The 25759-nt window shown below is 40.4% G+C and overlaps 1 protein-coding gene across 2 annotated transcripts; it reads right to left on the reverse strand.

The window, feature by feature from the left end:
* Positions 1–24422, reverse strand: sclt1 (sodium channel and clathrin linker 1). Of its 2 annotated transcripts, none has more exons than XM_042485332.1 (22): positions 24338–24422; positions 23925–23972; positions 23097–23164; positions 22280–22332; positions 22105–22177; positions 21665–21720; positions 19342–19477; positions 16805–16927; positions 16106–16171; positions 14992–15062; positions 12024–12114; positions 10540–10631; positions 9227–9404; positions 8885–8983; positions 5410–5481; positions 5227–5301; positions 5007–5149; positions 4613–4805; positions 2870–3066; positions 2511–2589; positions 439–534; positions 1–331 (listed from the first exon to the last, which is right to left on the reverse strand). In XM_042485332.1, exons 2-22 carry the CDS (start codon positions 23956–23958, stop codon positions 272–274), a joined length of 2055 nt encoding a protein of 684 aa, XP_042341266.1. In that variant the 5' UTR covers positions 23959–23972; positions 24338–24422; the 3' UTR covers positions 1–271. The 2 variants fall into 2 exon arrangements, with proteins under 2 accessions (XP_042341266.1, XP_042341265.1); XM_042485331.1 differs by having other exon boundaries at positions 22280–22335.
* Between the last annotated feature and the right edge of the window lie 1337 nt (positions 24423–25759).

Consider the following 25759-nt stretch of genomic DNA (forward strand, 5'->3'; position numbering starts at 1 on the left):
TTGCTTCTGCAATTCAATCACAATAAAAATGTCTAAAAATATTGCAAGATGCATCACATTTTTTTTAAAAAGCTGCCATGAAACGAGGCAATTCTGGTGGGACTGATTAGTGTTAACAATTAGAGCATGTTGCCATTTAATCACCAGAGGACTTACACCATTGTTGTCTTATGGCTTTGGCCAAAATTTTAATATCATATCAACAAAAAGAGCAACATGCTCTAAACACACATGGCTGCATCAGTTTTTCACAGCATCATGACAGTCCGTGTTATCGAGGCTCTGGATCAATTGTGGCCGTTTTCCTTCGCTGTGACGCCAACATATTCAGCTGTTTAAAAAAACAAAACAGCATAACAGAAGAATAACGTCAGTGTTCAATCAGATAACAAAGGAACTGTAAAAATCTCTCATTGTAAGAATCAAGAGTCCCCGTACCTGTAGTGTCACAGTAGCTGTCTTTTGTTCAGCCTGGGTCAGTCGTCTCTGGAGGCGACTCGTCTTCTCCTGATACTCTGCTAGCTGCCTCTCATACTGAACACACACAGTAAGTCACACAGAGTCAAACAGAAAAATCACACATTAAAAGGATAGTTTGGTTTTCTTGAAGTGGGGTTGTGTTTATATTCATCCATATTCAATGTGTTACAAACAACAGATGTCAGCCAGCACGCCCCCAGTTTGAAGAGGCCCTCTGGAGTCTGACACAGAAGTTAAGTAACGTACTGCTGTGGAGGGGTCAGCAACAAACAACTGTCAGACTCTAGCCTGCTCATCCAAACTGGGGGCGTGCCGACATCGACTGTATGTAATACATTGTATATGGATAGGTACCCCATGCAACCCATGCTGTCTGATGTGGGACTAAATGCTTATGTGTTGCTAGGCAAAAGTTGAGCTCCAGCTGTCATTAAATAAACAAATTATACAACAGTTAGTTCTGACCAAGCAATTTGATTGGTCGAGAGGCATTCCATGAGTGCTGATTTAGGAGTACAACATCACTGGGACTGTTAACTATTAACTCTACATGTATCACTCCGCTTCACGGCCGTTCAAAATCTGTTAATTAGTGTGAGAGTGAAAGTGGGATCTGTTCATAGGATGGTGTTAGCATAGGTTCAAACAGCTAGTTGGCACAGTTCACATAGCTGTCACTTGGTCAGGTTGAGGGAGGAGAGAAGAAGAGAGGAGAGAGAAAGGAGTGGAGCAAGAAAGGACGGGAATTTTAAAGTGTCTTGAGCTGACTGTACATGCATTGAAGTTACTAAAAGTTATGAGGAAGCCCGGGAGGGGGCAGCTGTGACAGACGGGTTTTGGTAAACTTTCGTTCAGTGTGAGTAAGCCGGATGTTACAGATGTTACAAGGATGTGCAGTGAGACAGGGACACACTCGTCTGGCACTATCCACAGCCTGAGCGACACCTACACCCCCCATCTGGCTCCCCTGAGCCCCCCCCCACCCCAACCCCCAACAGCACTCCCTCTCATGAAGTATTGATTAGATCTGACTGCTTTGCTACTGAACATAGCCTTATTTGTCTTGCATCATTGCACCCTCTCTAAATCTAAGACTGAGCATGAGACCCACAGTCTGTCTGTGCGTTTCCATCATTCTCATCATATAATTAGGGCTATACACAATACATACTGTTATCGTGACACGAGACTGCATACATGCTGACATTTTGGATATCCTGATATCATGATATGAAACAAGTGTTGTCTTCTCCTGATTTGAAAGGCTGCAGTAAAATGAGTCATTTTCTAAACTTATCAGACCTGTTCTTATACTTGCGTTCGCCCACTTAAGTCATTCAATCCACATTACTGATAATCAAAAATCTCATTGTGTTAATATTGTGTCCAAGTACAAATAGTCATCCCTAAAATATTTTCACAGTATCTGTATCTACATAAATCATACTGTGACATTTTATTTTGTTGACCAGTTCAACATTTATGAAGCTTTTGAGGAGATTTAAAATATTGTGATGTATACTGTGTACCGTGATATGGCCAAAAAACATCATATTATTTCAAGGCCATACCGCCCAGCCCTAATCACCATCATTTTAACCCCACATACAGTAGATACTACTTTGCATTTCAGCAGTAAATGTATAACTGTTTAGCATTCTGTTGAAGTCCGCAGGATTAACTGAGTAAATAAAAACATCCTACAGCTGTCTTTGTGGCGCTGCTTGGCACTTCTGATGCTACTATTGCAGGTTTCTTGTCTGTTGTGAACAGCTTTTATAAGCACACAGAGGAGGGCTGACATTCAAAGAGGCTAACAGCAGCTGAACAGCAGAGGGCAGCTCCTCTCTGCAGGTAGAGGACAGCGCTCTACAGTGTACAACAAACAGCGTACATTTCCCCTACAAGACTGGCACTTTCCATGAATTACTCACTGTTTCATCTCCCTTTCACAATATACTCTCTTGCCTGGGGAATCAAGCTGTAGGATTATGTGTGTGTGTGTGTCTATGTGTGTGTGTTACACAAACCTCAGAAATGGTATTATGGTTAGTTTCAAGCTGTATCTCCAGTTCATGTGTGCGCTGCTTCTGCTGATTCAGCTCCGCCCTGAAAAAAGACACACAAAAAAAAGCCCTAAGCCACTTCTCACTGAGACAAAACATTCAAAACATTTATTCAGCTTTCATCATGTTCAATGTTTCTTATTCATCTCGGTGTAGTGCAGCTTTCGCTGAGGGAAAAACAATTGGCGATGTTTTTTCCCTTTCCAATTTAATGATGATTCAACTGGCAAACTTTTAGTCCTGGGGCGTATTTTTGAGCACAACTTTTGTATTATTTTTTCCCTTTCTTAATTAATGTTAGATGACCCTTCCCCAGTTCTTACTTTAAGCCTGTGATTTTGGTCTCGAAGGCTGTTACAAGGTTCTGGGCCTCTTCTTTCCAACGCTGAGTACTTTTCTGTTGTGCTGTCAGGAGGCGCGTCAGATCATCACTGGAGCTGCGGCTGCTTTCCTCCAGCTCGTGCATGCGTGTGTGGAGTCCCTGCTCCTTCAGGCTGTACTCCTGCTCCATCTGGGATAGCTAGGTGGAGGGCGGCAGAGTGGTGGGTGGGGGCGGGGGTATGACACCTTATTAGGTCGAAATCCACCAAAATAGATGATTGACATGACCTGTCTTATCAGAACTCATTCAAATGAATGCTGAAAAAATAATCATTGACAATATTATCACTAAGCATGACCTGTGTGCAAAGCAGGGGTGTGCTATATCATATTAGTCACTTTAATACCAGTTTTACCTGTGATGTATTAAAAATAATACCTGCGCCACTGAGATACAGCACAACAAAGACTGAAGTGGAAATGCAATTCTTCTAAGCCAGACTCATCCACAACGGATCACTGCCAGTTAACAAAAGCAGCACACCACAGCATCTTTAGATTAACCCTTAGGGCCCACTTAAATACCAAACACAGTCCTATCGCTGTGCGCACAAAATGCGCTTCTCAAAAGGAGCTTTAAAAAATATTATACATTAATATTATTTTTTACATTCAATGACTTAATTTTTTCTAACATCAGTTCTAATTGTAATGATCAAATATTCATTAATTAATTTTCAGATTTTTAACCCTTTAAATGCCAGATATTTGTCATGATGCCCCCAAAAATGAATTATTCTCAATACACTACATGCTAAGCAGAAATTTAATTCTCACTGCCTAGGATATGTCAATGATTAGCAGCAACATTGATTTTTATGCTTTTTTTTGGTGGAGGGTCGATACTGCTCTACACATAAAATGCGCTCTTCAAAATCAGGCTTTAAAAAAATATTGTACATTAATATGATTTTCTACTTTCACTTTATTAATTTTTAACCAACATCAGTCCTAATCATGATAATCAAATCATTCGTTTTTAGATTTTTAGCCCTTTAGATGCCAGGATATTGTCATGATGCCACTATGTTTTTAGATTGAAAAAAAAATAAAAAAATAAAATTAAATATTTTACCCGCAGTTTATTTTTTGACTGCCTGCTGTTACCGGCAGTGAAGATGAAACCGCCTGCTCCTGCAAGAAATCTGTTCTGAATGCAGTCCTCAAACCTAACCACCCAGATAACTGCATTTTCTCCCTGTTATACCGGTTACACCAGGCCAGCACTGAGAGGCTCAGGAAGAACTTGAGCCCTTACGCCACAAGGATCATAAATGAAGACACTGTCTATCTTGAATTGCCATGTACTTATTATGTGATAAGTTCCATCTGAATCCAAATTCAGCATGTTATTTTGAGAATGTTTTCGCACATAACAGTCACATAACATCACTCAGTGGAAATGCAGTCATCTGCCAATTGTGTTTATGCCATTTAAAAAAAATAACTTGGGCAAAACTGTAATGGAAACTCGCCTACTGTCTCCCTTCTTCTTCCATCTTTCCTGGTCATCATTTTAATGGGCCAGCACTCTGGCCTTACATAGTTGAACCATTTGCCGTGCAGTCACTTCCTTACTTCATCTACTACCAAAATACAATTTGACTCTGGTTTAAAGTAGTTGATTTTTTGCAGTTCTCATAGGGAGTCCTGATTTCTGCCGTTTCTGTCAATCATTAGCTTACCTGTTGCTTTGCCTTCTTTTGCACCAGCAGGGAGGCCTTTCGAAGCTCATCCATCTCCCTGCGGAGTTGCAGGTTCTCCTGCTGCAGCTGGAGCCGCTCCTCGCTGACGCTGACACAGTCATCCCGTGCTGCAGCCAGAGAGCCCTGCAGCTTCCGCACCTCCTCCTGGCACCGTGACAGCTCCTCACTGTAGCTACAGATGGATCAGGAAATGAAGGGACGAGAGAGAGATGAAGAAGAGGACAAATGTTATTTTTACACAACCATCATCATTGGCAGCAGACGGAGCCTCACAGGCACCTCCACCTGCTGTTCAGAGGAGGAATGGAGCAAAAGACAAGAGCTTAACTTCCTGCCAACAATGTACTGAGTTCTCCAACAAAGTAACACTTACTCCATCTCCATCTTTTTCAGTTTGTTGTGCGTGCTCTGCAGGGTGAGGCTCAGGTCCTCCTTCATCCTCTCTGCATCCAGACACCTCTGGTGAAGGGCATCAATCTTCCTGAACTCTGGCTCTGCCCTGCCCTCCTTATACACCTGACACAAACACAGTTATACAACTCTGCAATCGAACATCAGCAGCTGCGTGTTTTCTCTGATATTCTTATAGATACCTTCTCCAGCTCCTCCTCCAGAGATTTTCTCTCTCGTAAGCACCTTTCAATCTGAGACTCTTTATCTGCACACTCCTACAGACAAGTGGGGACAAGGAAAGTTAGAATGGAAAAACAACACACGAGTAGACAGGTGGAGCAGTGTAATGTCATGCTTTGTTCTTTAAAGGGCCCGGTTCTTACCAGCTGCAGAGCAGACAGCTCCTCGGCCATGCGCTGGATTTGAACGTTGCACTGCTTGCGCACGTTATCCACCTGTTAAGATGAAGTCACAGTTTAAAAACTGGTGATGGTAATGGTGGACGGCTGTGGCTCAGAGGTAGAGCAGATCAGGGGTTCGATCCACAGCTCCTCCAGTCAACATGTCGAAGTATCCTTTGGGCAAGTGTGTGAGGTTACTGAGTAGCAGGTGGCACCATGTATGGTAGCCTTAGCCACCAGTGTGTGAATGTGTTTGTGATTGGGTGAATGTGACAGTGTGAAAGCGCTCTGAAGACTAGAAAAGCACCATACAAGTGCAGGTCCATTGACCAGGATCTGAGTAGTGCAGTCGCATTGTATTCATTTGGATAAACAGTAACACTGATTGGACAGATACCTTTAAGGTCTCTTCACACAGACTCTGTGTTTTCTGTCTGAAACTGTTGTACATTTAAAGATGCATTTTGTAAGATCTGGACATAATTTTAGTTTAAAGTATTAAAAAATGAACTCTTTCCTGTCCCTTCTGTAATAACACATCCTGGCCTGAGAGGCGATAGTGAGTCACTGCAGCCACTAATGAGCTGCAGGAGAGGATGAAGACGTTGAGCTGGTCGGAGCAGAGAGTCAGTGGGTACCGCATGAAGTTACAGTCTCAGTGGATTAGTTAGTTAGTGTGTTAGAAACACAGCAATGGCAGAAGCTCCAGAAAAAATGACCATTATCCCCATCACAAGCAGCTCCCAGAAAGAAGCAACGCTCCGATTTGCAAATTTGCACATTTGCCAAGCCAGGATGAGAAGGTACGACTATGTCAAGCAAGGTGTAAGTATTCTGGATAAATGCACGTTCACGGCTGTCATGAGTAGACCATATATGTCGATCACAGATCGTCGTGATGCAGACATGGAGAAAATGCTGCTAAGTTTTCAGCGAATGATCAGCAGCTTCTTATGGAAATGTATGAGGAAGTATATAATGTGCAAAAAAGGGAATTATGGACGTTATAATCAAACAGAAAAAATGGTGAAGAAGATAGCAGACTGACTTTAATGCATAAATAATGAGACAGATACATCAGTGTAGCACAAGAAATTGTGGATAATGCAGCACAGAAGATAATCAAGTTTTCCACACGTGGGTCTTGGGTTTGAGTCCCTATTAATGCAACCTTTGTCTCTTTAGATTAAAACTTATATTAATTACTCATTACCTTTAACTCCAGCTGCACTGACACATCGTTATTACCACGCATGGAGATACTTGTTATTTTTACAAATCAGCTGGATATTTTGCCCTAAAAGTAAGCAGTGGAAATTAATAATTAATAAAATGTATTATGAAAACTAATTACTAACACTTATAAAAGGTGACAAGTATTTAGCAGACGGATTTAGCAGTATTTATCCTCCTCCACCACTGATCCATAACACCACACAGAGCATCTGAGGGAGGGTGAGAGTCTCATTACTGACTTCACTGAAACCACCTTTGCAGCTTATTTAGACATTTCTAATCATCCCAACAAATGTAGTAATAACCTACAGATATATGTTACATATTGACTGAACTTCTGACAGTAACATGATCAGGAGGACTGGTAGCGCTGCGGACGGAGTGCTGATTTTTAACTGTTTGGCCCTGGTTTAAATCTCCCTCAGTGTGCATGTTGCCTTTAACTTTACACTGAAAATGTGACCAAAGAATAATTATAAAACATATTTATTTCTGTTCAGAGTGACAGCTGCACGAACAAATGAGGCTCCAGGATGAAATAAGCCTGGCTGCACAGAATAAATCTCCATAGTAACTGATGTGCCTCTGATTTCATGCAACCGAGTCAAGGCTAAATTCAGCTTGGATACATGGAAAATCCTGGCTTAATCAAGAGGTTATGCCTTCATGCAGGGCTCATCAATCAAAAAATGCTGTGGCTTCGGTCGTTGTCACAGATATTATTTCTTTGAGAATGTAAAATGCAGAGTTGGCACCAAATATCTTGATATCCTCTAGTGCTTTTAAGTAATGATGCCATAAATCCAGATACTTATGAGTACACTCATCAGCCACTTTTTTCAGGTACACATGTTCAACTGCTTATTAACACAAATATCTAATCAGTCAATCACATGGCAGCAACTCATTGCATTTAGGCCTGTAGACATGGTCAAGACGATCCGCTGGAGTACAAACCGAGTATCATCACAAAAATGATTTAAGTGACTTTGAACGTGACATGGTTGTTGGTGCCACATGGGCTGGTCTGAGGATTTCAGCAACTCCTGATCTGCTGGAATTTTCAGGAACAACCATCGCTAGGGTTTACAGAGAACAGTCCGAAGAAGAGAAAACATGGAGTAAGTGGCAGTTGCCTGAGTGAAAATGCCTTGTTGATGCCAGAGGTCAGAGGAGAATGGCCAAACTGGTTCGAGGTGATAGAAAGGCAACGGTAACTCACGTAACCACTTGTTACAGCCGAGGTATGCAGAAGAGCATCTCTGAACGCACAACACGTGGAACCTTGAAGCAGACGGACTAGAGCAGTAGAAGACCACAGCGGGTGCCACTGCTTTTAGCTAAGAACAGGGAAACTAAGGCCGCATTTCAGAAAGGCTCAATAAAACTGGACAATAGAAGATTGGAAAAACACTGCCTGGTCTGATGAGTCTCGATTTCTGCTGCAACATTTGGATGGCAGGGTCAGAATTTGACGTAAACAACAGGAAAGCATGGATCCATCCTGCCTTGTATCAACGGTTCAGGCTTCTGCTGGTGTAATGGTGTGGGGGATATTTTTTGGCACACTTTAGGCTCCTTAGTACCTACTGAGCATCGATAAATGCCACAGCCTGCCTGAGTATTGTTGCTGACCATGTCCATCCCTTTATGACCACAGTGTACTCATCTTCTGATGGCTACTTCCAGCAGGATAACACACAATGTCACAAAGCTCAAATAATCTCACACCGCTTTCCTGAACATGACAATAAACTCACTGGACTCAAACAGCCTCCACAGTAACCACATCTCAATCCAACAGAGCAGCTCGGGATGTGGTGGAATAGGAGATTTGCCTCATGGATGTGCAGCTGACAAATCTGCAGCAACTGCATGATGCTACCGTGTCAACATTGACCAAAATCTCTGAGCAATGTTTCTAGCAGCTTGTTGAATCTATTCCACTGAGAATTAATGCAGTTCTGAAGGCAAAAGAAGGTCCAAACCAGTACTAGCAAGATGTACCTAATAAAGTGGCTGGTGAGTGTAGACTTGAATCAAAAACACAGAGAAAATGGCATTGAGGTCATTTAGCAGAATCAGCTGTGATTCAAAGAAATCTTTTAGATTTGAAAGCCTCTTACAGACAGCATTTTTTCATGGAGTCTCAGAAGTGTTTCAGCTTCTACAGATACAGTCCATCACATGTTGCTCAGGGGGCCGCACAGTAACGCCATACCTCTTTTCTGGTGCGTGCTGCGGCATCCTGGATCAGCTGTTTGACTGCCTCCTTTGTCTTCTCCAACTCCTCTGTTTTCTGTTTCTCTCTTAACAAGGCCTGAATGAACAGGACAAAGAGCGACAGACAGACACAGACACACAGACACACACAGACACACACACACACACACGTTTCATCTGTCAGAGTCTAAAGTGCTGAAGGGGTGTGGACACAGACAACTGATTGTCAGCAGATTTTGTGGCTTAACAGACTGAGGGGAAAGCCAGGCCAGTGAAAAAGACAAAAAACTGAAAGGGACAGAGACAGAAAGGAGTGGACAAAGACAGTGAGTGCAATCACCTGGTCCTTCTGCAGCGCTGCCTCCTCCACCACCTGAACACTCTCTCGGACTTTAGCCAGGGCTTCATACTTCTCCTCCTCGAGGGTGGTGGAACGTGTCTGGAGTTCCCCCACCTTTCTCTCCCACACAGTTTGATCTCTGCGAACTACCTCAGCCTCCTGAGACGCAGTTTTTAGTCTGGTGGAGAAAAAGGAGTGAGAAGCAGCCGAGAGGAACTGCATCTTGGCTGCTTCCAGAAACTCAGTGACTGTTCTTTCTGAAACTGGTTATTGCTGTTGGGCTACTGCTGAATATTAAACTCTCTCTAAAAAACAGAGTGTGGTATAATCATGTCTGGTGAGTCATTTGTAAAACATGTTAAAATTCTTTATGTCTTTGAAATATTTTGTCCAATTTCCCCACCTCATAAGAATTTCCATCTCGGAGCTTCACAATGCAGCACACATTTAACTGTTAGGGACTATTTGGCACATTTTCATTCTTCCTTTTTGATAATTTTGGCTGTACTCATGCATATGGCGTAAATGTTGGCAAGTTTGTGTATTTATTTAATGTGTGAATTTCCAGCTCAGCTCCTATAATAAGCCAAAAATACACTGTGAAAACTAAATTGTTACATTCAGACAGTTAAGTGCAAAAAATGCACCATTGGAACGCATTCAAACTGACATTTTTAATCCCACAGTCATCAAGACATAAAAACATGCATTGTATTATTTCTGGGTGTCATTCTGGGATTTATGCCTTGGAATTTGTCATTTTTACTATTTTCCACCTGATGACATAATTTTTACCAAATTTGGCATATGGAGAAAATACATGCTATTTTCACTGTCACAATCAATGTTGCTGCTAATCACTGACACATCTCAAGATGTGATAAACAAAAAAAACTACTTTGCATGTAGTGTATTGAATTTTTTTTGTGTGTGTGTTTTTTCCATCTAAAAACAAAATGGGATCATGACAAAAAGCTGGCATTTAAAGGGTTAAAATTCTGCTAGTTAAAAAATAAACCCATTGAAAGCGCAATACTAAAGTGTCAAGTCAATTTTATTTTTAAAAGCCCATTATCCCAGATTAGTTTGCCTCAGAGGGCTTTACAGTGTACTACATCCCTCTGTCCTTTGATCCTCACACTGACTAAGGAAAAACTCCCCCAAAAAACCCTTTAATGGGGAAAAAGGGTAGTACAATTAGTACAATTAAATACAAATGGGACATAAGGGTTAATACATGATTTAAACTCTTCTACAGAAAGAAACATGATAAAAGGATTTACAGTTGAAGGAGTGGTTTTATTGGTGCTCACCTGGCCTCCATCTGGCTCAAGGCCGCCTGAAGCTGTTGAAGTCGTCTGTCTGCTGCGTCCTCTCGGCCCTGAGCCTCTGCCACATCTTCCTCCTAAATACATGTGCACACACCGTGTTTTTTTCTTTTATAACTCGATTAATCATTTTGTTGTTGACAAATGATGGCCCAAAAGCAGAAAAACCCAACACTTCCCCTCCACAAAACTAGAGACCATTGGTGTGAACGGTGCAATGGAACACATGAAAAGTTGGCGAAACAGGAGAACTGTGCCACCTTTATTAGCAATATTACTGGTGCTGATTTTACTTTTAGAGTGTGTGTGAGTGATCGTGGCAGAATGTGGTCCTTGAGATAACTGTTGTAGCAGGAATTTGTACAGCACATACACAGACCTAACTCCACCACACTCAGGCTGATCCTCTTGAAACCTGCTGGATATTTCCAACTTATTTTCTGAATCATTTCCTGAAAGTTCTACTCAAAATGAACACTGGGGGGCACTACAAATGCAAGAAATCGGTTTGGCATTGCACAATGCAGACTGTTAATCTGACATTTGTCCATACATTCCAAAATTTGCAGGACATGTTTCATAATAGTGTTGAACCACATGTATTAAGTCATTTTAAAACCGCTCCATCGGAGGCACCACCAGTTCCAAACAAGTACATTTGCCTGGTCCGAAATTTGGTCATGAATAAATAGGTGGGTTTCTATGAACCCTAAAACTGCACAAGCTGAAATAAGAATGAATAAAAAAAAAACACCTATTAAAATTGTGAATTTCTAAAAAAAAACTCCCCTCTAACAGAAAAAAAGTTTTTACACTCTCATGAGGTGGTATTTCCGCTGATTAAAAAAAAACTACACACATTTCACAAACAGCAATAAAAGACATTATTTGGCTTTTCTAGGTCACATGGTGCTATGGTTATGTGCTTGTCAGTAGGAACTGGCTCCCTCATGATGCAGCAGGAGCTATAAGAGGTGTTATTGTATCACATAACTCTTCAAAAGTTGAGCAGATCATCTGGAAGTTTTGAATCCACAATTCCTCTGTGAAATCGTGGACTACTACCTCCGAGAAATCCCTCATACGTGGTCGCTCCCATGTATGAGGGGCTCGCCTTTCCATAAGGAGCCTATGTGGCCTTGGATTGGAAATAATGATGGCTAGTGAGGTGGCTGCCATAGAAATAAAGCTGCTGATGTTTGAGCATCCATCACCATGCTTGTTGGAATGTTATCACCAGAGGAGAAGTCGCAGTACATTACTCAGTGGAAACATAGTCATCTTGCAATCGTGTTTTACTGATTTTTTAAAAATATCGCTTCAGTTTTGCACAAATGTGTAATGGAAACCTGCCTGCTGATATGCTCTAAGTGTGGCATTCAGCTTCTTTAACAGTCCTGTGGACAACCAGTTTGCTCCTGTAGTTTATTCTGTTTTTAAAGGCATTTAAAAAAAAAATCTTCTCTCACCCGTCTCTGCATCTGGTCTTGGACACTCTGCAACAACTTGGTCATCTCATCCACTTTAGCTGTGGCTGTCCTCAGCTCAGCCTTGGCCTGCCTGCACCCGGAGGACAGAGAGGGAACAATAACTCAAGCATATACCAACACAGAAACCTGGCTGCCATCTTAAATTCAGTCACCTTTTTGGTGATTGAAAAATTGTTCCACCATTTTGCGAACACACTTGCTTCACCTTATGTGAACACCTGTCTCACATCCTCTTTAATACAAGCAGTCCCACAAAACTTTCAAAGCTCATGTCAAGGTTTAAAAAACAGAACCTGTCTTCACTGCACCATGAACTGCATTGTTTTCTGGTCAGACTTCACAATCAAAGCTGGCTGAAAAAACATTATTCCCAACCTCAGTAGGGAGAAAAGGTAGTTCTCCAGGTGGCTGGGATCTTGTTAAAATCCTTTATGCAGGATAGAGCAGCATCTATAATGTGTTCAGCTGAACAAACAACTCTTTGCAGGCCCTGTGGTCCTGTTCAGTGATGTTTTCATGCCAGGCAGTCATGTTCCATCTCAGGATACTCTCATAGTTTTGAGGGGATACCTAAAATTTCCTCATGTGAGTCAGGTGAAACAGCCTTTGCCTTTCTCACCACTGAGTCAGTATGCAGCGCTGAGGTCAGGCCCTCAGTGATATGGCCACTAAGGTACTTGAAGCTGTCCACCCTCTCCACTGAGGAGCTGAATGTTGATTTTGGAAAGAGGGAGGCAAACCCACAGGCATGCCTGTCTACATCGGCAGAGCTGAGGTGGAGCAGGTGAACAGCTATAGGTTCCTTGGAATTGCTATCAGTGAGAACCTGTCTTGGTCATCACACATCACCACCCAGGTTACAAAAGCACAGAAAAGGCTCGACTTCCTACGTAAACTTAGGAAGGCTAACCTGTTAACTTCGACAGAGGAGCGATAGAAAGCATACCGACTTGCATGGTCCAGGACAGGAAGGCTCTACAGCAGGTGATTAAAACTGCCCAGAACATCACTGGTTCCCATCTACAGAGCATCAGTGACCTCGGTGAAGTGTCTGCACAGAGCCCAAAGGATACTGAAAGACAGCAGCCACCCCAGCCACAGTCTGTTCACCCTGCTGCCATCTGGAAAAAGATACAGAGGTATCCGCTGCAGAACCACCAGACTGCAGAGCGGCTTCTTTCCCCAGACTGTGACTCCTCAACTCCTCTTTCAACGCCATAAGATGAAGCAGGACTTAGGGACAAATTTTAATTTCATTTTTAAAGTACATTTAAAAAATAACCAATAAATCTACCTTGTACCATGTACCCTTATAGATATTAAGTAATGTGCAAATGCTTCGCAAAAATGACTCAAACTGGCCACATGGTGGCGCTGTACTCAATGCCCACAGATGCTATTTTCAGAGGTAGAAGGTAGATTCGTCTTTTTTTTAAGCGTAGTTTAAGAAAAATGAAATTAAACTTTGTCCCTAAATCTTGCCTTTTGTATCAACTTAATCAGATGTGAATAAAACTTGGTGGTTGCATTCAAGACTTTGTGCCGGATGTTTCTAGTGAGTCTGATCAGGATTGTTGAAACAAAAGGTGGGACTATAACTGCTGAATTATTAAAATGCTGTATACATTCTAATGATAATTGACGTTTGACCACTAGATTCTAATCACTTCATTCTTGAGTCCAAGCGTACATTTTTGCCAAATTTGAGGGAGCCCCTTAAGGCCATCTTCAGATATTGCATTCAGGAAAATGAGACAGATGCAAGGTCAGTGTGAGCTTGACCTTTGAACACCAAAATCTAATCAGCTCATCCTTGAGTCTGCTCAAACATTTGTGCAAAAGTTGAAGAAATTCCCTGACAGTGTTCTTGAGATATCACGTTCACAAGTATGGGACAGACGTACGAACAGATGGACGGACAACCTGAAAACATAAGGCCTCCAGCCATGACTGCCATGACACGCCACAGCAGAGACATACCAAGTATTGAAAAAAATCTTAGCTGTTCTAAAGTTTTCTCTTTCATATCAGTCAAAGCCAATATGCATATTGGCTTTGACTGATATGAAAGAGAAAACTTTAGAAACAGGCAGATGAAACAGGCAGAACCTGATTGTAAACACAGTGATCAACAGGAAGTATAGGTTACATCACAGATGAGGCAGACACGATAAGCCAAACCCAGGAGCATCAGTGTCAGGTGAGAGAGAGACAGTGTGCACCCTGCGGCTCCACGCTCAGGTGAGGGAGAGCCCGGTGTTCCTCCGACAGCTTGACAGCAGTCGAGGCACTTTATAGTTTTTAAATTAAAAAGCTTCAACAGTTACTCAGCACAGTAATCTGTGTCCAGTGTTGTAAACTGTTTTAAACATTTTTGTTGAGTGTGTGATTTAATAGGTGCCGTCATTATGAAACATGTTAAATTTCACCTGCTCTGTCCTGCGGGGAAGGGTTCCACTCTGGGTAGGCTACTGGAGGGCCAATGTGTTTGCATTCAGTTGCTTGGTCATAATGACATAGTCATTAAAACCGGTTAGTAACTACTGGGTAAAATTAGCCTTGTTCTTCTATCATAATCCCCTTCACTGTGTATTTGGCAGAAGCAGCAGTAATCTCTTGATAAACTGAGAGAGAGAGAGAGAGAGAGAGAGAGAGAGAGAGAGAGAGAGAGAGAGAGAGAGAGAGAGAGAGAGAGAAGAGAGAGAATGCTGAGCGGATCAATACCCCGTGCACAGCTGACATGACTCAAATACGGTAAAGTTGCAGCGACTGGACAAAGTTGCCAGGTTGTGCAGAATTCACAGGGATTGGCTGAATTTGTGTGAATTGTTGTGATCACAAAATTGCAAAATCCTGAAAGGAACTAAATACAAGTAACCTCACAGAGACATTCACTGAGCAACACCTCTGGCAAATGCCATTCTGAGTCTCTGCTGTATTCATTTACCTGTACTGGCTTTGTAGCTCCTCCATCTCTGTGCTCTGCTCCGTCACTGTCTTCAGGAACTGCTGGTTGCACTGTGTGTGGCAAGAGAGACATGAATGCCATTTGTGTGGCATGACTCCAAACACACCGCTCAAACTTTATCCCAAAACCAACTTTTCCCTATAATGTATCTCTCAAAACTCCCTCTGTCAGTGTTCTCACATACAGCACATAAAGTGACCGCCTGCTTGTATGAGAAGTCAGAGAAGGGAAAGCCCGAGGCTCACCCTCTCATTTAAAATGCATCACTGAGAGATATAGTATTACACTCTCCTAACACACTGTATGGTGTCCTCAGTAAGCCCCAGGCATGCGTGTGTGTGTGTGCACCCATGGGTTTTGTATTACAGTAAATACATGCACAATATGCTGTAAGCCTAAAAGAAGTATTTCACCATAAAACTGGTCTTTCTTTGCAGTACAGATTTAAAATTAGTGCACCATGACCAAGAAAAATAAGCCTAAAAGGGACTTTGGCTTTTTATTCAAAAGGCAGTACAGATTTAAAATTAGTGCTCCATGACCAGAGAAAAATGAAGAAAAGGGACTTTGGCTTTTATTCAAAAGGCAGAAAACTTATAACTACAAACAGCAAAACACTGCCAAATGATTGAATTAGGTCATTTTTGTTTTTGCCATTGCAGTGGTTAGATGGGGGGAAGTTTACTACAGTTCATCTACACATGCTACCCACATTGTTTTGATACAAAGCTGGTTGAAAATTAGTAAAGTCCCCTTTAATCTTGACGGAGCATTGAGCCTGTCAAATAATTATAGAACCAGAACCTAACAATTTTATGTGTGTACTTAGAGTGCATAAAGGTGTGACAGAGAGAGAGACAGAAAAAGAGAGAAGGACTAATGCGTAACAGCCTGTGCAGGTTGTTAGAGGAAATCCATGTGAGCTGAAAGTCCATTACACAACCAAGACAGTTCTGGCTGACTACCAGAGTGATTATTAAACTGATTCACTTCCTTACAGTTATTAGAACAGGGTTCATTTCAGAGAAGCATTTGATCCCATGGCTAATTAGCAGGCAATAATTTAACAGGCTTTTCATTGCCCATCACTCACCGATTCCAGTTTCAGATTGGCCACTTTAAGTTTGTGTGTGTGCTGCTGGAACTGAACCAGCTGATCCTGTCAAGGGAAAAGAAAGGAACTCAATCTACTGCTCGTAATCACATCGAGCTTATATCAAGCGTTAACCAAGACCAGACTTCTCTGATTCACCTTATCTATATGAAAATGGCTCCATCTAGTGGCCAAAGGCTGACGTGCTCACAATGTGCTGGTTCTTCACCCTTAAAAACCAGAGCAAATGGGCTTGGATTTCTTTAAAAAACATGGGAAGAAGGCAGTGAGCGAGTTAAAAGGAAATTACCCCCAAAATTTTGAAAGAAATTAAAAAATAAATAAAAAATTATCAGAAAATTAGCACAAAAATACAGAGTAAAGTTTAGAAATCTACAATAAATACATAAATAAATATAAATAAATAAAAAATACAGATATAACCTGGGAGGAAAGTGCTAAAAAGTAGTAATAATTCTGTAGCATAATTTTTTAAAGAGAAAATTTAATTAACTAGCTTCTCTTTAATTTGTGGGACATGTCTTGGAAAAATGCTGACTGCATTTTAACCACGTTTTTGAAAGAAATCAAATTTGCTCAGGGTTGAAAGGTTGGAATACTTGTGAAAGTTGTTTGAATGCAGCACAAGAAAAGTGATGTTGATCCAGATTTCAAAAGGTAAAGGTTTAAATACTGAACCTTAAGCTGCTGTCTCTGAGCATCCTGGACCTGTCCATCAGAGATGGTCCTCTGGTAGGTCTGCTGGAGGCGGTCCAGCTCCTGAGCTGCTGTCTGCCACAGTTCCATGGCCTGCACCCGCTCCTAAACAAAAACAAACAAACAAACAAACAAACAAACAAACAAACAAAAACACACACACACGCACACACACACACACACACACACACACACACACACACACACACACACACACTTTGGGTAAATACTACTGTATTACACACATTAATAAATACAGCTGTATGACACATTATTAATAAATACAGCCGTATAACACACATTATTGATAAATACAGCTGTATAATGCACATTATTGATAAATACAGCTGCATGACAATTAATAAATACAGCTGAATACACACATTATTAATAAATACTGCTGTATGACACATTATTAATAAATATAACTGTAGGACACATTATTAATAAATACTGCTGTATGACACATTATTAATAAATACAGCTGTATGATACATTATTAATAAATACTGCCGTATAATGCACATTATTGATAAATACAGCTGTATAATGCACATTATTGATAAATACAGCTGTATGACACATTATTAATAAATACAGCTGAATACACACATTATTAATAAATACTGCTGTATGACACATTATTAACAAAATACTGCCGTATAATGCACAATAGTGATAAATCCTGCCGTATAATGCACATTATTGATAAATTCTGCTGTATAATGCACATTACTGCTAAATACAGCTGTATGACACATTATTAATAAATACTGCTGTATGACACATTATTAATAAAATACTGCCGTATAATGCACAATAGTGATAAATCCTGCCGTATAATGCACATTATTGATAAATTCTGCTGTATAATGCACATTACTGCTAAATACAGCTGTATGTCACATTATTGATAAATCCTGCTGTATAATGCACATTACTGCTAAATACAGCTGTATGACACATTATTGATAAATCCTGCTGTATAATGCACATTACTGCTAAATACAGCTGTATGACACATTATTGATAAATCCTGCTGTATAACGCACATAAATACAACCATATAATGCACATTATTGAGTCACTTTGCTGATTGTTTTTCACTTGTGCTACTGTAACATTTTATCATTTCACTAAAAGCTTATTAGTTGTATAGCTGCATATTCTAGTTTTTATCACACCTTGAAAGAACAAATATTGTCATCGTATGCACAAAGATAAAAAGATATTGATACTGTTTTTCTCATATAAAGCCCACTGAGACGGCAAACAAGATGTGGACCTATAGGGGAACTCTGTGATTTTCAACCAGCTTTGTACCAAAACAACAACCATTGGCTCTCAGGCTGTTCTTCTGCATTTTCATGTTCACCACCCATGCTGCCACCGCAGACACAAAGAGTATAGAGGTGGAGCAAGAGACAGATCTGTCCCTCTCTCTGTCTGTCAAACTCACACTATAGACTAAAAGTGGTGACTTTAGCTGTAATACAAGAGTTTGCAAACAGGAAGTGGGTGCCATACTGCTTCCTGCACTGTGAAAAAGAGGCTGACAAAATGGAGACCAAACAGTAAAACTGAGCAGCGCTGATCAAACATAAACCAAGATGCTGTTACAGAGTTGTCTATTCCTCACCTCACCTGTTTTAAGAAACATGCTTTAGCTGACTCTTAACTAGAATAAGGGATTGCCAGCCACCATCGTTTCCCCCTTGTTAATCTGGTTTAGGAGTAATCCAATCTGGTAGTTGTAGCTTTTTTACCTATTTACCAAAATCATTTTTTCTCTCTGTTTTCTCTGGTCATGTAGCAACAAGTTCAAAAGCATTTGCGTCTTTCTATTGCAGAGAGTTTCATGTGAGGAAACTTTTTATATCGGTCAAATACTTCTTAAATCTAGAAAGGTTTGGACCAAGGTTGGGAACCAAAACTCTGTTCCAAATAGGAACTGTATTCAGAATGTATCAGGCACCGATTTAAAAAATGAATTCAGATTCTGGTTCCTGGTGGTCATTCTACACTGGATGACGCTGCGAAAAGCAATGTATGTTTGTTTTGGTGCTTCAGTAAGATCCATTAGGGTTGCAAGCACATGAGTCTGGGTATCAGTGCGCGCCCAGGACTGCAGGTTTGAAGTTAACAAGGCCACCTGTTATGTGTTCTACTCACACCCCACACTGTGGGACAGGCCGGTGGCAATCAAAGACTGTGGGGAAGGGAGGCCCAGACAAAGAAGACCATCAGTACAGTGAAGGACAAAAGGATGATCATATTATTATTTGATCATATCATTTAAGATCAGAAACAAGAATGACACTGTTTTACAGGTTCCATAAAGAGTATTAAGTGATTTGTGAATATTAATATCAATAAATATGAAGTGTGTAAAATGTTTTTTTTCTTACTTTGCCCCTCAAAGAATTGAAATAAAAATTGTTGAGAATCAGAATCAGAATAGGCAACATTTTTTAATTAACTAATTGCGCACATCCCTGGTTTAGACATCACATACAGACCTGTTCACATAGCTGGACATGTTCCCGGAGGTTTCTGATGACGGCGTCCTCCTCCAGTGTGCTGCTCTCCACTCCTGAAGACCCTGGCAGGGTGTGAAGCTGCTTCTCTACACACTCCCTCAGCTCTGCATGCAACCTGGCAAAGGTGGAGGCTTGTATTAATATACAAAATTAAAAACAAAAAAAGACAAAAACACTGCGTCCACAGACCCACAAAAAAAAATCAGAATTTAATGAGGGGACACAACATGATACAGAGGGACACACATTTAAAGATTTAAAGGATTTAAAGTATTATGCTTTTTGAGGTTTTACTTTTTCTTTGTTGTTTTGTGTAGCATTTTTGTGCATGTAGATAGATCGCAAATGCTACCTCAACAAGTTGTCTCTGACAAATGGGGACTGACCTCCGTGTGCTGTTAGTGAGTGGGTTGAAGATGTTAGCAAGTGGCCAAATATTCATTGGCCAGATATACTATATACATATTATGTGGAGAAACTGAGTGTGTGCACCAGAGAGAAAAAATGAGCCTACATGTCACTAGATGCTTATGACTACATTATCTGTGGTTACGTAAAAATTGTCAGATACCATGACATAAAACACTATTCCACCAAAATTAGCATGCAGCTTTTTCAGACACAGGTAAAACCCTTCAATACTGTATTCCCACTGCCAGCAAACACCGTACGAGCCAGCTTTTCTTTCAGCTGTTGTGTGTGTGTGTGTTTGTGTAGTTTATTGGTGTTTGTTTGTCTGTGTGACATCACAGACAGGCAGGAGAACAGGTAAACAATACAGTAGACAGCAGCAGGAACAAAGGTCTTTGAAAACTTCTCAGTGGTTTCTTCTATTTCTATATCCCTTGCTTATTTAGACTCTTTCTAACTCGGTGCAGACTAATTTGGATCGGTGTTTTAGCGCTGCTTTTGGGGGAGACGGACAGTAATTAGTGATGGCCGTCATTGCGTCTCGCTGGTTAAAGAGCTGAAATTAGGGCACCCCCCTGGCTGTTGCATCCCCACGAATGCCGATCAGAGGTGGGGGTGATAAAAACCTGTGTCTACTGCGTGGCATTTGTACGGGTATGAATGCTGATCATATGCATTCCCATTGCATGACTAGCCAGATGTTAGTGGATGTTAGCAAGTTTTTTGTGCAGCAGGAATGAGGCTTTAGACTCAGAGTTTTGTGTCTTGAAATTAGAAATCTTACCCAGCCAAAGATAAGAACACAAAACCATGATGTGTGAGGCTTGGGTTTAATCATAGACTGAATACAAATATGGACAACATGACAGTTCCCCTAAAACTAACTTTTCAATCTGGATGGCCCCCTGGTGACTGCAGTATAGGTCATAAAGCCCGCCCCTCCATGTTAGCAAATGGACATATCTCAAACTAAAAACTCAAAGTACACGCCTGATTTTTTCCCAAAGATGGTTTCTGTCACCGAATGTAGTTGTCATCACCCTGATGTTTGCTCAAGTGTTTATTTTTAGGATAAATTTGTTTTTTATGAGTTATTCAATTCCATAAAAAGGGGATTTTCTGCCATTGATTGATTGTGCTTACCAATCCACATGTCGCATTCAGGCAGACTGTTGACGATTGGTTGGTGTTTTGGCGGAACTCTCCCACTGCGGATATCGCTACTGCGCAGAATCCAGCTCTCAATGACATCACCATCCCAAGATTGCAGTGGCTGTATCTTGGATATTTTAATCTCACTTAAGCATAGCGGGGGGAAGTGGGGACGTGTCGGCCATCTTTATTTACAGTCTGTGGTTAAAATCAACAAAGCTGAAAACTGCATCCTTACAGCCAATTGCAGCTGAATGGCGGGGTAAGTAGCCTGTTATTTTGTGGTGAGGGATTGTAGTTAAGAGCTTGTTAGTTGTAAAGCAGATGCATTTTTGATTGTGTCCTGAGTCCGGTCAACACGTTTACTAGCTTGCAGCCCCAGATGTTACTGGTTGCTCTGAAACAGTTGCAATCCTTTCGGAATCCTAGAGAACTCTAGTCCGCCGGTGGAATATCGATCTTACAACTGTGCAACAACCAGACATGTTGATGCTGGTTACAGTTTTAATTCAAGATGTAAAGCTTGGTCCCTCGTCTGAATCGGTCTGGATGGCTGGCAAACAACGCCACTTCTGCTGCCACAATGTGTGCGTGTGTTTTTGATGACACAGCCTGTAAAGGGATCTATAAGAATGCGTCTGAGGACAGAAAAACTTGGTCCATGTTGACTGATCTGACTGCTTCTGTCTCCTCTTATGTGACTACTCTCCATATTTTGACACCAGTGGAATTTATCTACCTTTCATTCTCCTGGACAACACCTTCCAGCTTCACTTTGACATCACTCATCTGTGCCTGTTTATTTCAACAAAAGACAAACACTGAGTGTTATTAAATACTTCATGCATACATTCTGATGAACGAGCACCTGTAACCACATTTATGTTTGGATTTGCAGAAAGGTAATACATGACTAAAAATTATAAACATATCAGTGTTTTTTATAAGAGCCAACAAAATTCAGTCACTTATTACAACAAAGTGATATTATCACAGCTCCATCTTTTGAGGTTGGATCTTTCTACATCAGAATTTAGCATATATTCAAATGTACACTTTCCATTACATTTGCATATTTCTACACTACATTTCTGTAGATTACCTAAAGAAACTGAGAAATTGAGGAACTGTGATCATTTGTCTCATTGTTTTTGTTTTGTATTGGGGGTTTTTCTTCACCTGGTATCTCTGCAGCTGTTCAGTCATTTCATCCATGTGCCGATCATACTCTGCTAACAGAGGAGCCATGATACTGGAACACAGATGAAGAATCATAAAATTTGTGCACTCCTACACAAACTTGTAGCAAGAATGTGTTGACTGTCGTACAAGAAAGACTTTTATTGCTCCTGACCTTCTGTCGGAGATCCAGGCTGTAGGAGAATCCTCCTGTCTTGCCTCCTCAGCCTGCTGAGCCGAGATGAAGGAGTTGAGGGTTAACATCATGGGCTGTCCAGTTTGGCTTCATTCAACTAAAAACTCTTCATTAATCAAAATTCCTGTCTGTGTTTGTTTATATAAGGGGTCAGCAACTTTGACTATCAAAAGAGCTACCTTTTGGTTTGTGCCTGATAATCAACAGTCTTTGAATTCAAAATTAGCCTATCAACAATACTAATGAGTAATAAATGAGTATTCATTCATTTGTGTTACCACAAAGTAGCTCCTTTATAGTGGGCTATTTATGATAATTTGGTACTTTAACTTTGCAGCTTTGGTGATAAATGTGAACAAATGTGTCCACTACCTACTAAATTCTCAATTTTTTTCAGATACTTTTCCTAGCAAAATTGTAATGCATGCTAGGCTGAACAGGTATAATATACCTTTTTTAATTTAGCGACACATTTTTACAGTTGGAAAATGTAAGCCTTAGGCTTACAACAATGAGAAATAAAATTAAGATGTTAAAAAATAAAAGTAATTCACTTGCGTACAATGTTTTTTTTTTTTTGTCAAAGTTGAGGGGAGCTACTGGACAGCAGCTAAAGAGCCCCATGTGGCTCCAGAGCCACAGGTTGCTGAACCCCGGGTACATCTTGTTGAATAATTTCCTAACAAAGTCAACAGCATAAATAAAAAAAGTATACACATAAAAGTTACACTGAAGATACAGAATAATTATCTGAGTATGTGTCAGTTCATGCAGTTATTTCCAGATTTCATTGTACCTGGGATGATGTGGACTGAGTGCGGTGCCCGTACTGATACTGACTGAGAGCTGAATTCAATCTGTGGACTGAAAACCAACACACACACAGTCAAGCACACACACTCATGTTGCTCAGCTATCAGAGTTGTGAAGAACACAAATGTCAGAAGATGGCAAAAACGATAGAAGGATCAACATTAAACAAACAAAAAAAGTGAAACTGAAGAATAGGACAAAAAGTGATAAAATGATGAGAGAGACCAAGGTGCGTTTCATCAAGCTTTCAGTAAGTAAAACATCAGTGTGACTCTGAATTTAACCCAAAAATCTCAGTGTGAACATCTTTTCCTAGATGGTGTTGAAATTAACATACTAACAGTACTTCATACTACAACCCTGACTCCAAAAAATGATGCGACGCTATTTCAAACGGAAATAGAATTAGAATGAAACGACTTACAAATCATTTAATCAATGATGTCACTGTATTTATTAAGAACTATAGGGCAGTAACATACCAGTCTCAGCACAGCCTCAGTCCTAAAACTGACTCAAACTCTTGATGAATAACAGCCACGCTGATGAGGCTCTATATGTTCTATGTAGTTAACTTAAAATGCATGTTCTACAACAGAGTGTGTGTGTGTGTGTGTGTGTGTGTATGTGAGTAGACATCATATACTAAGGTTAATGCGGGAGCAGTCAAGATGGCTTATTTTTACTGTACAGCCTATAGCCTGTCTCCATTTGAACGCTTGGGTCAAACTTCGCTAGGACAGCTTTAGAGACAGATTTGAGCTGATGGACATAACAACCTGCCCACATGTCCTTGCTGGTTTGTCCTTACCTTGATCCCGTAGGAACTCTACCTCTGCCTCCATGCTGAGGGGACAGTCTGGATAGAAGCACAACAGGTTGTGTTACCGTCTGAATGAAGACACGTCAACGTTATAACCTATCCACTATCTGTCAACTCTTGTTTTCAAGACAACATTATAAACTGTCCCTCATAAAAACACACAGATTTCTCTCGAATGACGTTACAGAGCGGCTCATCGCACTAGAGCGGCTACGGTAGCTGGTTACCTGTGGTTACCGGTGCAGCTAGCGTTAGCCAGGGCGGCTAATCAATCTCAGCTCTGACGTTGTGTTAGTTAAAATGACCTAAATGACCCTTTGTCTGTTGAACAAATAACTAACAGTCATCACAAAACACTTTTAGAGAAAGCTGCGAAATCATAAGTTTTGTTTTGACGTTACCTTTCGGTTCCGCCGTCCGTTTTGAAGCAAACAAACAACAACCAATGGCAATGAAGACGTGCACCGCTGAAGTTGTACCGTCTATGAAACAAGAACTGAAAAGGTTCCGCCCTGTGTCGGCAGGCTTCCGTCAGCTCTATTTTTCAAGGGTTATGTAAGTTCAAGAAATGCAACCTTTTCAGTCTTACTTCGAGTACTATGTATGACATGACATGACATGTATTCTTTTTATTTCGTCTTTTTTTTTTTAAATTAATTTTACCATTTTAATTCCTGTTTAATAGGGTTTATTTCCTTTTATTTGGGGGTTTACCACTTTTATTGTTTCTGTTGATGTTTTTGGTCTGTTTCTTTGTATTATTTTATACTGACTTACTACTGATTATGTGTCCGTTGGTTAATGTTATCCTGACTCTACCCTAGTCCCTCCACTGTTTGGCTTTCTATTGTTTAATCACCATCCATGTATCCCAATTCTGCTTTGCTTTGTTTGTCAAAGGACTTTGTAAACTCTGTTTTTAAAGGTGCGATATAAATGAAGTTAATGATATAATTATTATCTTTCATGAGGTAATAATAATATAGTAATCTTTGTTTACAGCACATTTTAAGCTTAAGCACACAGTGCTTCCCAGATCAGAAGATCCTCAGAAACACATAAAAATTTAAAAATCTCATGTAGCATACATATCAAACAGCTCTGTGCCCACACAGATGGAGATGGAGGTGCAGGTGCAAAAATACAATTCTATTTATAAATAGGTATCATGTGAATAAGAGAATTAAGCTCATATAAGGAAGATAAAATGACAGTAAAATAAATAACCATGTGTATAAACAGATAAGACACAAATAAAAGAGATGATCTCATATAAAACAGGTAGAATGTCAGTAAAAGAGCAAATTCTTGAATTTAAAGCAGATAAAAGTGCATATAAAAATACAATTAGTGAGATGAGGACACTAAAACAAGACCACTATAAAATATAAAATATGATGACAATAAGGGGAAAATATAACACCACCAAAGGATAATATTTTGGGTAGGCCTTCTTGTAAACGTGAGTTTTTAAGGAGGCGCTTGACCCAGTTGTTGAGTTGTGGGTCAAACTGTCCCATTTCAAAATACAGGAAAAATATTTGAAATAATTTTTCAAGCATGAAACCTTTCCCACTATGTCTAATTACTGCAATGACCACGCAAATTGGAAATTAATAAAATAACATGTTTAAATTTTAAAGGGTCACTTTGACACCTAACAGAAGAGATGTGTTGTTTGAATTCACCAGCATGTCTTCATAACAGTCTATCTCAAAAATGTTAAAAAAACAAATGTGGCGAATGTTTTTTTTCTATGTACAGAAAAAAGACGGTGTGAAAATTATTTTTTAATGGAAAATGAGTAAATTCTCATCCATAAA

Source organism: Plectropomus leopardus, chromosome 4 (assembly GCF_008729295.1).
Source record: "Plectropomus leopardus isolate mb chromosome 4, YSFRI_Pleo_2.0, whole genome shotgun sequence".
NCBI classification, from domain to species: Eukaryota; Metazoa; Chordata; class Actinopteri; order Perciformes; family Serranidae; genus Plectropomus; species Plectropomus leopardus.

Coding starts and splice junctions, on each gene's coding strand:
- sclt1 (XM_042485331.1), bottom strand. CDS start 23,958: ATGGAGGCAGAGGTAGAGTTCCTACGGGATCAAG. Junction 9,405..10,539: donor TTGAGCCAGATGGAGGCCAG/GTGAGCACCAAT, acceptor TTTCTCCACCAG/ACTAAAAACTGCGTCTCAGG. Junction 5,302..5,409: donor AGCTGTCTGCTCTGCAGCTG/GTAAGAACCGGG, acceptor ACTTGTCTGTAG/GAGTGTGCAGATAAAGAGTC.